General features: G+C 49.4%; 1 protein-coding gene across 1 annotated transcript in view; it reads right to left on the reverse strand.

Annotated features, from left to right (window-relative positions):
• Positions 1-495: 495 nt before the first annotated feature.
• Positions 496-14,192, reverse strand: part of RTN4R (reticulon 4 receptor) — a 68,969-nt gene continuing 55,272 nt past the window's right edge. Inside the window, 3 exon segments of the mRNA XM_052797884.1 lie at positions 496-2,292; positions 2,295-2,457; positions 2,459-2,517. Of these exon segments, the coding sequence (XP_052653844.1) occupies positions 1,094-2,292; positions 2,295-2,457; positions 2,459-2,517 (1,421 nt within the window). The 3' untranslated portion in view covers positions 496-1,093.

Genomic DNA, 14,192 nt, shown 5'->3' on the forward strand with positions numbered 1-14,192 from the left:
CTGCAAGGCCAGGAGCTGCGTGTCTGGGGAGATACACCCTATTTCATAAATCCAAGCTCCACTCTGAAACTACTTTCTGGTTCATTAATTACAGAGCTGAGTCTAGTTATCTGTGCATATCAGAAGAAAAATGGCCCTGCCCAACTTCTTGGGATTGCTTACTAATGTTCCTCTACCTGCAACCTGGAGTCCTCGGCTCCAAGGTGCTGGGCTAATATTTCCTGCTGTTCTGAGCATCCTGAAATATGAATGATGTTGGGCGAATTCAGGGGACAGCTTTGAAGGGAAACAGGAGCATTAGCAGAGCATATTTCATGCAAGGAAACCCTTTGTTGGCACCACTTAAAGATTGCATAACCCTGCGGAGTATGTCTTATTTATTACTGTCGTGTTAAACGCCCAACCTGCCTTCAGATCACGGATTACTCAACATCCTTTTAATTTTTCAGCTTTTTAGCTGGTTAGCATACCTCACCCCCTTGCAGATGACAACCATTTAGCAAAAGAAATCTTTATTTTATATTTTTTTTGTATACTTGTACACAAGTAAAATAAAATGCATATCTATATATACTGCAATCTTGTGAAGGAAAAGGTAGCATTCTTTAACAAATGCTGCCCGTAAACATGGTGTGATGGAATGAATACGGAAAAACTGCAATATTCATAAACATAGGATTAAAACAGCATCAAATTCATTACCTCTGCAAATGGGAACCTGCAATACTGTTCAGTGTGATGTCAAGTTACAAACAGATTTTAGACATTCTTTTCAGAGCATTTCTTACACTTTTTTTTTTTTTTCCTGTAAATAAACCGTATTTCTTTACCATCTGCTGTAGCAAAAGCTGCTTTGTGGGCAAGTGCAGTTCCGAAGACCAAAGGTATAATTCACAGGTTTCAGGACAAATAAATTATGTACATCTTGGTGTTTGTCTTTTGTGTTTTTTGTTTTTTATAAAGGCATCCAGTTAACTTTTGTGTAACAAAGCTTTCTCAGGGTGGATGGTAGTTTTGCTTTTGTTTGCAACATTTATGGAGGTCAGCAAAAGTCTAGTATTAAAGTGTCATCAACCCAGGAAAAGAGTTAATTTTAGCAGAATAACAGTAAGCTCCACACCAAGGGGGGGATCAAAAGGCTTAGGCTGAGCTGTAACGTGGAGCTGTTTCCTTGCTGGGTGAGGCGGCACTGGGCCTTTGATTTGTTCTTTTTAGAGCAGCCCTGCCTCTTTTTGGTTGGGACTGTGGAAGGTTCAATAGGCTCTAGAAATTCTGGTTTCAACTTGGTCAATGGAGGGTCTACAATGCTGGGGAAGGTCCCAAAGGGGGAATCGTTTATTTGCTTGTTGCTGCCATTTTTGGAAGGGTCCGTCTCAACGTACTTGGTTTTGGACATGTTCTCCTTGTCCTTGAGAGGGTTGTTGGAGGATGGCCGGCTGCTGTGGGAAGAAGGACCTGCCTTGCCTTTAGCTTCATAAATAAAAGACTTATCTGTTTCTGGCTGGCAGCACTTCGGGGAGCCGTCGTGGGAACCGAGAGGAGGGACCCCGGTTGGCAGTTTACCAGATCTGGTCTTAGTGCTAAAAACGCTTGTTCGTATCTGGTTGAAGGAGTCGACGCATCCTTCCAAGTCGGCGCTCTGCAGCCTTTTGAGGTCTCTCCCTGCCAAGCGGGGGGGAAGGTGGCACTCCAGCTCCGAAGACGATCCTTTAAACTGCTTAAACCAATTCCAGAGAGACCTAGCCTGGCAGTCACAGATCCACTGGTTGCCATTCAAGCGCAGGTACTGGAGGGACACCAGGGGAGCCATAGTTTCCCCCGTGAGAACGGTCAGGTTGTTGTTAAACAGATACAAGGTCATCACTTTCCCAAGGTCATGAAAAGACCGGCGGTGAACCAGGCTGACTCTGTTCTGGTGCAGAAGCAGCCGGTCGAGGTTGATTAGCCCGCGAAAGACGTTCTCTGACAAGCTCTTGATTTTGTTACCGTGCAAAAACAGGTAGGTGAGGTTTGCGAGATCTATGAAGGTGTCATCCAGCAGGTTCTGTAGATTATTATCCTGAAGGTAGAGATATTGCAAGGAGAACAACCCTCGAAAAAGCCCTGTGGAGAGCTCCAGGAGCCCACAGCGATCCAGGTGTAAGGTGTGGAGGTGAACGAGACCCCGGAAAGTGACAGGGTTGATAGATTTCAGGTTCGTGTTGTCGCTGAGATCCAACTCCTCCAGTTTGTTGAGCCCATAGAAGGCTCCAGGCTCAATGAGGCTGATGTTGTTGGAGTGGATCCACATGTTTTGCGGCAGGAGGTGAAGCTGGTAGACCTCACAAGGGTTATCTTGTTGTTGTGCAAGAAGATGCGCTGGCTCTGGATGGGTATCTCAGTGGGGATTGCTGTCAGTCCTTGCTGCTGACAACTTATTGTAATCTTCGGTTCACTGTAGCATACACACGCCCCCGGGGCAAGACTCCACTTCTGACTGGATGTTCAAGCAAAGCACCAAAATCAGCAGTTTGCTTCCTAAAGGATAACAAAAATAGTATGCAAATTAGCCAGGGTCATGGGAGAGCTCTTTTCTTTGCAACTAATAGATGAGCCTGAAAATCACCCTTCTAAGTGCGTTGCCACTAACCACAAACTACATATGCCAGGGGAGCCAAACAATTAAAAAAGCAGAATTAAAAATGCTCTACCACTCAACGCAATAGCTAAAATCAATATACACTTGTAGTGACAAAGTTTGAGAACCTCCTCAGCCTTTTCACACTTGGGAGGCCTCTGACTTTGGTGGCGAGAGTGATCATCATCATGTATTTGCGTCACGGGGTCCTGAATGCACATCTAACATAAGCCCTGTTCCAAAAGACCTTACCTCTGAGCAAAGGGGCTGTCTTCTGGGGGGCCATTTGTCTCTCCCCACAGGCATATTTAGCACAGTTCAGCCTATGGGAAAGCATCTGCCCAGCCATGGCCGATGCCTGCAGCCACGGGGTTGTACTAGGCAAACTCTGCGTCCCATTCCAGCAGTGCCACCAGCTCCTTGCTTTCTGGGATCATTGAACAACTCTCCAAAACAAGCAGGTGTCCCCAGATTGCACTCAAAATGTAAGATGGAGATGTGGCTTTTGTGACTTTCCATGCACAATTTCAGACTGATTTGGTCTTCCTGTAGGAAATAACTGTGAGGGATTCCCAGAATAACTTACAGGTCAGACCTGCCTGTAGATGTCTCAGGGCCAAGAACATCCTTTCCTTCTCTCGGTCAAACCTTTACACCACATATTCTTGCTTCCCTTCCTCTCTCCCCTTTTTTTCCCTTTGAATCTGTGCAGCCACCAAGGAAGAGGAGAAAACAGCACATTTTTCCATAGAGGGCAGATGGGCAGGGATGGGCAGAGGCTCTGCATCTTCTGAAAGTGGACCTGGGAGGGAGGGGGGTAGTGTGAACCTCCAAGCTGAGAGGACCTGCAGAGATACCTGCTGTTCCCTACCCATGGTGGGGGAAGGCGGGGAAAAGAGGCAGTTTCAGCAGTGTTTTCCCAGCAATTAGCAGCAAGTAATTAGATTGCTTCCTCTAAACCGCGTACGGGAGCTAAAATGAATGGGCAGCAACTGTAGCAGCGGGAGGCTCTGTTTGTGAAATACCACGTGCGAGCAGGGGACACGTTGTGTCTCCTTCCCAGCTCATCACAGCACCTCTGGCTTAAAAGACACGTTCCTCCCCATCGCTGGGGGATCGCCAGCCCAGGGACAACAGCAGCTTTCCCCTCTTCACTGTTGTTGGAGGTTTTTTTCTTCCTTCAAAGACTGAAAATATTGTTCAGGGCATGTTGATGCCTCATTACACCTTAAGGTAAAATAGCAGAGTTCAAAAAGTCAGGCAGAAAAGGACAACGATGCAGAATGGGATAAACTGGGGAGACTGGAGAAGCGCCTGGTCGCATCCAGCCCACGCGTGCAGCGTGCTGGCTCCCACAGGGCCAAATCCTGGAGACAGCGGCTGCATCTCACAGAAAAGGCTGAAAGGCAATCACGTTGCTAATGAAATCACATCATCTCTGCATCAAAGTAGCAACTTCAAACCCCAACGATAAAGGATTTAAATCATACGGAAATCTCACCAAACTGTTTACTGAAGCAATAACAAATGTATCGGAGAAGCCAAGGTGGGAAAGTTGCTTTTTCTGCAATAACAGGCTGGGATCCCAGGCCTGAGTTTTCAGTCTAGTCAAAATAATTCACCATGTGCAGCTAATAAATCTGTGATGATCCAACAGTCCATAATAGGCGGGAGACTCCTATATATCATAGTCCACATGGGAGAAAAAATAAAAGCTCAGCATGCAGAGATAATTTGAGCCTGATATTATTAGCTGCTGAGCATCCCTGGAAGGCAGTGTGTTGAGTGCAGTATTATGACACATGCTGGCTGGCTTGTCATGTTTTGACATATCACATCCCATTGTATGGAGCAAAGTAAACACAAGACAAGAGAAATCCCTTGCTGGAGACATGTCACACCAAGAGGAGCCTCCTGGAAATTAAAACAAAGGCTGGCAACTCTCTGACCAGCACAATTCCTCGCCAGGTGATTAACGAAAAACCTGTAGCCAGAGAAATAGGACTTTCTGGAGCCTCTTTCTTTAGTTTTTGTGATTCAGATGATGGGGGCCGGGGTGGCTCTGGAGGAACGGGATTCACCTCTCCACTCAATACCACCCACCCGCTGCAGCAAAACAGCGCTCGGACTGCAGACACCGCTGCAGGCTCCACGGCTCTTCCCAGCTGCTCCTCTCCGCCTTGGCAATACTGCAGGGGCTACAGCCTACTCAGGGAAAATCCAACCACAACCCAGATGCATCCCACATGCTTTATAAATATGTGACACGCTCACAGCAGAGTGAATGCAAAGATCCATTCCTATGGAGAGGAATCACAATGACAACACTCCTGTTCAAGCTCCAGCCAGGGGAGGCAAGTGCATAATAAATATGTGTATACATGGGGAGAAGAAAGAGGAGAACATGAAGCAGCAGGCAGAGGACAAGCCACGCATATGAATACCACCCTGCCCTGTGCCACCCCCTCCTGACAGCCATGCTTCTGCACCCTCTGGATCACTTGTGCATTGAGCGTGGAACCGCCAGCCCTTTCCTACAGAGAGAGCTGCTGGGGCCGGGGCAGCAAGGTCCCCGTCCCAGCTTTTTGGGTGTGCGCAAGGCTGGGAGCACGCTACGGCTTCTCCCCAGCACAGAGGAGCAGAAGGGAAGGGGCAAATCCTGCTCCCCTCTGAACCACGGCTTTTTCTTCTCCTGCTGCCGATGCCTCGGAGGCTGCCGGGAGCTGTGAGTCAGTGGCACTGATAGCCGGCTGCCAGTGGAGCAGCATAGGGAAATTAATTACAGGCAGGGCTAGCCTGTGTGCTTTAATTAGGGACCTGGTGTTCATGAGCTGCTCGGATTAGCTCCTTCCACCGGAGACAGTTACTGTCAATCATCCCCGAAGCTTTTTTTCCAGTTAGTTTCCCGCCGTGCATCTCAGCCGTGTCCTGACCGATCCATGACAAGCTCAGCACACCCAGCAGTCGTCAGAGGGTCCCTGGCCGGCGCAGGGCCTGAAGCAAGGGCAGGATTGGGGTGCCGTCCACAGACAGCCTTGGGAAGTCAAGGCGACCCTCTCTTCCCGAGCCAGACTGGGGTGTGCTGCGGCAGAGGACCGGAGGGACCGTGCCTTGGACTTCCCCTGCTCCTCCAAGGAGTTTCTCCATCACTGGTGTTTCAACCAGTAACTGTGCCTTGTGCTCGGTGTGTGCCCAGACCACAGTGGCCATGAACCAGCCAGACCTTGCGCCAGGATAGTTTCATCTGTCCAATTCCGGGCAAATATTACCTTGCTTTTTTCTGACCAGGTGCCAAGCGACCACTTTAGGACAGGAATGAGCACAAGGCAGGTCCTGGGACAGGAAGGTTGCCAAGACCTTGGCATCAAGGCACATTAACACAAATGCACAGTTTTAGGATGGTTTGAAGCACAACAGAACTTGTTCCTGTCTGCCTGGAATATACTCTCATATTTTCAGGTAATCTCTTAACTCTAGACCAAGCCCTGCAAGATCGAGACAGGCGAACGGTATCACTGCCCTGTGCCCCGGGGGCTGGAGCCCATCAGCTGGAAACAGGCACCTGTTTTGGGGCCCAATATCATGACTCAAAGCACAGACCCAAGTCCCTTTATGCTGAACCAAGCACCGCAGCATGGCGTGGGGCATCACCTCACCGAGCCTCTCGCTCTAGCACAGAGCTAGGGCCATAACGCAGGGGAAGGAGCTGGAGCCTGATCCGGGGACTGTACTGCAGAGGTGTGTACAGCAACTGGGCACCCCAGTGCCCATCAGCTGGGCACCCTGGCACAAAACCAGGCGCTCCACCTTCTTCTGTTCTCCTCCCCACCTCGCCTTGTTCCTCCCCCTTTTTGATGACCTCCTCCTTTCCAACCACCATGTCCCAGGACTTGTCCAGCTGAGGGGAAGGCAGCACCCAGGCAAAACAGTCCATCCCCAGAGAGGCTGGGATACATCCTGGCCATGCCCAGAGCCCGTACACTGTCCTGTACACCACGCTGCAGCTTGTTTCCCTTGGCACAAAGCGGAGGGGAAGGATGAAGACCTTCAGGGGCTGGCCAGGCAAAGGTCACACAGACACAGCTTGAAATTTGCCAGGAACAGTGTGAGTGTCGTGGGCTTCTGCTCCTCTTGGGAGGCACCAAGTATCCATGATGCTGAGGGGTCCCAGTGAGTGCTGCCCTGAGCAGAAAGGTCAAAGCCCTAGTTTGGGGCAGATGACAAGAATCCAGAGGACCTGGGCAGAAAGAGCCCAGCTACTCTGCAGCCTGGCTGGCACAGGCAAATGCCATCGTTTGTTTTCTTGGAGCTCTGGGTTCAGCTCTGGCTTTGGGGTCCTTCCTTTTCCAGGAAACACAGACCCTGCCCTTAGGCCAGAAGTACAGGAGAAATTCACTGGTGCCACAGCGAGGAGGGAGGTCAGAAGGTCCACTGTGTGCCCGTTCCCAGAAATACATGCCAAGCCCAGCTCCCAGTGGGGAACTACAGCATCCTTCCCTTGACCTGCCAGATAAATCCAACCGGAGTTCTGTGTACGCAGTGTGCTCCCACCACCACTGCCGACTGACTGACACCGGACCCTCGACCACCTGCTGGACAATTCCACCTTCAGGACTCAACCTTAGTGCCCATCCCTGAGAAAAAGGGTCTTGGTGTGACATCCATTCCCTCATCTCTTAGACAAGAAGCCACTCCTACCCCTTCCAGGATATGATTAAAACTTAACTGGATAGTTCCAGTCAAAAGCAAAAGATGAAAGAAAATCCACTACCTGGAACCTTCAGTCCCTCCAAGATGTTGGCTTTGAGTTTAGCATTTGTTCCTCCAGAGCTTTCTTAAAAGCCAGAAACCTCCTTCAGTCAAACTGCTGCACTTCCCCTTTGCCATCTCAGAAGTGTTATGACTCATGGAACTGGGAAGCAATTAAAGTGGGTCCATTATCTGTCTTTCCGCTAGTCCCCTGTGCGATCGCGTTGTCAAACATGGCAATTAGAAAGAAAAGGCTCCGGGGGCCTCTAATAGATGCTTTGCAAACTTTTTAAGAGGCCAAAGCAAAATGCAATTTTCTGCAGTTTGCAGAGCCGTGGCCTTTCTCTGCCGCTCTGCACTTGTCTCTATTGATTTGGAGATATTATAATGCGGCTTTCCTACAGTGGAGGGTCAATAATCATTTGAATTCTCTCCTGGTTGGACATAAAGGGAGTACTTTACAATACAAAGCCTTTTGCTGATGCACACAGCATTTTGCCTTTGTTTATAGTACGGAGACACTATAGCCGCTTAATTCCCTGTTCTGAACAGATACGGTTTGAAATTCAGCACATCGCTTTGAAAGACACTCTGCAAAGCAGCTTCAGCGTCTCCTGCTTCGTCCTGTGGCCAAAGGTGGGTCTATGCGTGTGAGTGTGTGTGTGCCAAAAGGAAGAGGGCAGCACTTTTACGCATTTCAAGTCAAAGGCGAATTGAGAGGTTTATGAAGAAGGAGAATTGGTTTGGACTAGTCTCACCCCAGGCTGGAGTTTCCCTCCCTTCTGCCTCCTTCCTCCCTCCCTCCGCTGCGGAGAGGTAGGCTGGTTCGTGACGGTGCAGCTGGAGCGGCTTTAGGGTGAGAAGGAGAGGAGCGATGCTTTGCCACCACACAAGCACCTGGGAGAAGCAACCGGTGTCACAGCTCTGGGGAACTGAGGACCTGGAGCAGGTACGAACAGACCAGGTCTCAGCACACAGGTGCCCACTGCCCTGCAAGCATCCTCAGGCAGCTGCCTGGCAGCCAGCTGCAGCAGAAAATTTTGGGGCTGTTGCAAGTCCTGTGGCGTATCTGCAGCTCCGTGGGGATGCGGGGGGGTCAGGCACCCCTCTCGAGGGGAACAGTCAGTGGGGACATGGGGAACGCAGCTCCGTGTCTGCTCTGGGGCGTTGAATTGCTCTCCAGGCTCAGCTGACTGGGTCAGCTCCATCTCCGTGGGCCGTTGCCGGAGCTCAGAGTCCCAGCTCACACCAAAACACCTATGCCCTGTTCCGGTGCCGAATCCCAGCTGCCTAAAAATAGGCGGCTAATTACCTTTTAGACACCCTTGAGGGTCTGAGATGCCAACACGCCTGCTGGCAGATTTGACGCAGCTCCTCTAGTAGACCTGTGCTGTTCCAGCAGCTGGAGCTGGGTCTGATATAAATGGCAGCAGGCAGCAATGTTTAGGCACCTGAACGCCACCCCTAACTTCTATAGGTACAGTCTCTGATCCCACATGCCCTGGGACTGCGTCCAGATCCATTAACCTTTGGGACTGTAGTGCTCTTCATTCCCTTTGGCAGTACAGCCTCAGTCCTGCTCTTTGGTGTATCCAGCCTCCACCCTGAACAAGACAGGATTTTAGCAGAAAAAATACCATGCATGGTCAGAAATGAAAGGTCATTTCCATAATGCATCCAGGCAGGGGATGGAGGCAATAGATGTGCCATTTCCTAACTTCTAGGTGTTCATCTTTTCCACCTAAATCATACTCCCTTAATGTGATTTTTGGACTTAATATTGCAGGGATATTTTTAAGGGAAGAAGGTAAAAGCGAGTTATATCATGTGCAATTCTTAGAATCCATCCTCACAAATCTCCAGAGGGGTTTGAATGCTGATTCTTCAGCACTGCTTAGGGCTGAGCTACACGACTCATTACGTGAGCTGAGTGCAGCACAAACCTTAACCAGGGCAGCTCCATCCATTCATAGGCGTGTGCCCAAGCAGCTCCCGGACGGCGATGCTCCCCATCCCTGCCAGGGGCTCTCCAGCGCTCCCAGCATTTTGGCAGCAGCGTGAGTTTAGCCTAACAACATTTGGGCAGGGTTATACTTTTGGTGGTTTGCCAGCATTTCCCTCAGCAACATCAGGGAGAGAAAGGAAAAGGTGATAGTTAACAGTATATTTCAGCCAATTTGAATACGAATTTGATGAGGAGCAAAAAAAAAAAACCAGTCTCTTCTCTAGCCAGAGGGTTTTCCTCCTGCTGAATTTCAAAGGCTTGCTGCAAGCCACGGAGGTGTGAAAGTCTCAAAGAAAAGGTCACCGGAAACCTTCACAGGGGAAAATATCAAGGGATTTAAATACAGGAGTCATTAGGTCCCTGTATAACAATAACACTAATATAAATTATTATAGCCTAGTAATGCCCTGTGAGGCCACGAAATGAGAAAGAGAAAAGCCCTCGTTGTAATACAAGAACGTGAGAAGAGCTGCACAGAGTCAGACAAGAGCCCATTTGGGCTGGTCTGACACAGTGGTCAGGAGCAGATGCGGATGGAAAGGCAATACTAAATGGTGTGAGCACTGCCCTGGCATCTTCTCCAAACCCCGTGCAAACAGTGTCCCAGGGCATGCCTGAGGCAGAACTTCCCTGTCTCCTTAACAGACTATGAAACCTTCTTTCCAGTCCCTCAGGTTTTCTCCAAGCCCTAGGTCATTGTATGAATGCTGGTCCAGACATTTTTGCTGTACTTCTCTGCATCTTTTCCAGGTCCTCTTCACTGTAGGGGTGGGAGGACGATACTTGGGATGCAACTGCAGCATGGACTTACGCAGAGGTTTAGTTGTCCTGCTCTGTCCCTTACAGCTCCTGCACTCTGCCTGCCATCGTTCAGCATCACGCTGAGCTTTGCAGAGAGCCCTCCACAAAGTCCCCAAGATCACTTTGCTGAGTGGCAATAGCTCATTTAGAGCCCATCATTGTGTTTGTTTAGGTAAGGGTCTGGGCTGTTTGCCAGTGTACATTACTTTGTATTTATAAATGCTGAATTGCATCTGCCATCTAGTCTGTGGTTATGAATTTTACCGTGAAACCCCTTGCTGCAACAAATCATGTGCCCAAATATCCACTTTCCTTCAAGCAGAAATATTATCATAGTTCACAGTTGTGCCCAAATCTTAAAATGTAAGCTGGCTGTAAGCAGTGACATCCTCCTGATCCAGCAGCCAGCTGCAGCAGTAGTTCACAGAAATAAGGACTTGGTAATCCCTACCTATCAACACAGGTTAAAGATGCTCCTTAAAATGGTTTACATAAAAAGAGGAATAAACTTTGCTCGCATCTTTGAGATGAGGTTATTCTCTTAGGCATTAAAAAGCTGACCTAGTTATCGCTGTTTCCTATGGATAGGCATAGGAAAACCCTATGGATATCCTAGGCCATGCTTCAACGAGTGCTCTTGCCAGCTCTGTGCTCTGCCATCTCACCTGGTGAGACTGAGTCTCTGCCAATTCTATCAGCAGAGGCAGAATTTTCTGCTGTTCTCATGTAAGATGTAATAAATCTGCGTGTTTTCCATCCGTCCTGTTTCCAACTATCTATCACATATCTGGAAGGGAAAAGCTTATGACCTTTTAAAGGGAAAAGCTTATGACTTTAGAGTAAAAACATGGAGAATTCCTGTAGAAAAGGCCTCCTATGTGGGTTTATACCATTCAGTCCTGGGCCTGATACCATTCAACCCTGGTCCTTCCCATGCAGATAGTGTAGGTCCCAGCTGCTGCTGGCCCATCCAAACTCTCCCAATATTCCCTTTTTCTTCCTCTGGTTTCTCCACTGTATGCAGAAGTGTGTCCCCTTTCAGGATGTGATCATCTATGGCAGCTTAACACTGGAATAACCATGGCCATGTTCAGCTTTCCTAAAGACATAATGCAAAGTCTTGGCATTGCCTTGCTCCTGGCCCTCTCTAGTGTCCCCTCCACCAGTGTGACACCACCAAGGTCCCTGCACCACGGCTTCCCCCAGGCCAATCTCAGCATCAGCCTTTGTACTCAGTAGAGCAGATGGGATTTGTAGGGATCTGGCTCCGAGCAGGTGAGTTTGACATGATACCGTGCCAGTTACCAAATACAACGGCAATAGCTCGAGGAGAAGCAGAAATCTCATGCAGATATCCAATGCAGGGGACAGTCCGTGACAAAGGCAGAAGTCCAAGGCAAATATCTGATATGGAAGTCAGATGAGAGGTAAGAGGTCGGGGCAGAAAATGCCCGGTGCCCAAAGGGAAGGTGAAAGCGCATGGCCTGGAAGAAGCATTTGGGGCACTGTGGGAAAAACGAGCATGAAGGAGGGAAACAGAAGAGGATGGGCAGGAAAGCTGTGGGCTTGCTGCAGGAGAGCCAGCAGAACAAAGATAGACAGACAGCCGTGAGAGCCTGCGGGTACAAGCTGAACTCTCCAAATCTACCTGTCATGAACTCGTCTTGGACGACCACTCTGGATAACTGTTGTGATCCTAATCCACTACACAGAGCTGCGATGGTGCCCTGACTGCAGAGCTGAGCTTGGCCAGACTGAGCCCAGTGAGCCAAAGAGTAAGTAAGTGGGCTCCTTCCTGACAACCTGGGAGAAATGTCACATCTCCGCTTTTTCCAAGTCTCGGGCACCAATGGCCATGGTATTATCATAGCTAACCCTGCCACACTGCCTTTTGCAAAGCATCATATGACTGAAATCCAGACCCAGCCCAGTAAAAATCCTAGCAGATCCCAGCTTGCCTAAGAAAGCAGACCAAAACAAGCTGTGATCGGTCCCCAGCACGGTGGGTGAGGGCATCATAAGTGGTCACGATCCTCATTTCCATCTTATCCAGATGGGATGCATCCAGCACATTGCATGAACAGGATCATCTATGATATAGCCACCATTCAATCCTCATACTGTGAAGAATGAAGTGACAAAATATGCATTGTGAATCACAACTACCTCCCACAGAAGTTAGTATTATCTGTGCCATATTTGTAAAAAATCAGGGACAAACAGGTGTCCAAAGGAAGTAAACTCTGCTTCCTGAGATGACTTAGATCTCCCATGGAGCCCAAAGCGTCTCAGGAATGCTTCAAAACATTATTACTAAGAAGCAGGGTTTCCTGCGTATCCAAACCTGGCACTGGTGAAGGCACTGTGTGCGAGTGACTCACAGAAAGGAGAGGTAAAGCTCCAGATGGCATTTACACCTGCTCTCCCCCAGCCATCTGGGACTGCACCCCACCTGGCAGCTGCAAACCCTACCCCCACATCTTCAGCACTGGAACTGCCCCATTGCACTAGGCAGCATTTTTCTCGGTTTTCCTCTAAAACGACACTTCACTCAGCTCTTGCTTACAGACCCAGCATCTGCAGATAAAGTGGAGTGGAGGAATGAAGTCTAGGAAAGAGCCTGGAAGGAAAAGTTGCTCCAGAAATTTCCCATGACCTCAGTTTGGTTGTCTGCGTGGACGTGGACAACCCTTGCAGCTGAAGAAACAGCTTGGGAGCCAATGCCCCAGGCAACACAAGCGGGACGGGGAGAGGGAGAGCATTTTCATTTCAACTTTAGACGCAACCACTTTTTCAAAGAACAGCTAGGAATGAAAACATGAGAGCAGACACAGGTGACTGAAGTTCCTATTTCTCTGCCCTGCTCACAACCTGATGCTCTCCTTGCCGAGCCTGGATGACCAGAGCTCTCCACCCCACCCCGTGAGCTGCCACCTTGAAGAGTGGAGTAGCAGAGCCATGCACTGAAATGTAAGGTCCCTACCGCGGAGCTGCCTTACAGCGAGCTCTGTGGTGCAGACAAGGGCATTTCTCAGGATTCCCCTGGACGCCTGGCCCCTCCGTCCAGGCGGCGGGACAGGAGCCCAGCCTGGCCATGCTCCCCCCTCTGCCTCCTTCCCCCGTCTCTCCTGGCATCCCTCCCAGCTCCCTGGCATGCACCCCCGCTACGTTCACAGGGCTCATTCTTTCTTTCCCAGATAAAAGCTGGGACTGATTTTTAATAAGTGTGCAAATTCAACCGCCGCTGTCTTTATCGGGTGTCGGCTTTGTCTCCTTTGCAGTTTCAGCATTAGACATGCTTGCCTGCCCTTCTGCAGCTCTCTCATCCACTCTCGCCAGATAAGAAACACAACACCCACAACTCTATAAACATATTTCTCTGAGATGTGCAGATTCTGTGAAGCCAAGCTAAACAAGAATACAATAGGATGCTAATGATACACCTTCCTGTTTGTGTGGAAATCGGGAAGCGAGCGATGGGGAAAGCATCCCAGCCTGCAGCTGAGGCAAGGCTTGAGCCTCGCTGAAGGCAGCAGTGCCTAGTGCCTGGCTGAGCTACCCACATCTCTTACAACGGGTATCCACCCCGAGTTCAGAGACCCCAGAGTATACCACAGGAATTTGCACCAGATTCCCATGCCGAAAGCCCTCTGTTCAACTTCCAGCCTTTGGGTCTCATTACAGCTACAGCAGATTACAGCAGCTGCCTGCTTTTTAATCAAGGTGGATAAAAACTCTCTATTCAGACTTCGGCTTCCCCTCTTTATCCAGAGATCATGTTCATCCATTTCACCACTACAGGGCATTAAATGTTCATAATCACCTGTTATCCAATATGGCCCTTAAATCAATTTTAGAGTCGCTGCCCTCGAGCAGGGAGTCTCCCAGCCTGACGGAGTGGCCTACATTCTGCGCTCTGAGATGGATGACCAAGCATTTAGCTGTATTAAAATTCATGTTGTTTCACTGTTGCCAGTCTACCAAGCAATTGCAATTGCTCTGCATTAGAGACTTGCCTTC

This window comes from Harpia harpyja, chromosome 9, assembly GCF_026419915.1.
Source record: "Harpia harpyja isolate bHarHar1 chromosome 9, bHarHar1 primary haplotype, whole genome shotgun sequence".
Lineage (NCBI taxonomy): Eukaryota > Metazoa > Chordata > Aves > Accipitriformes > Accipitridae > Harpia > Harpia harpyja.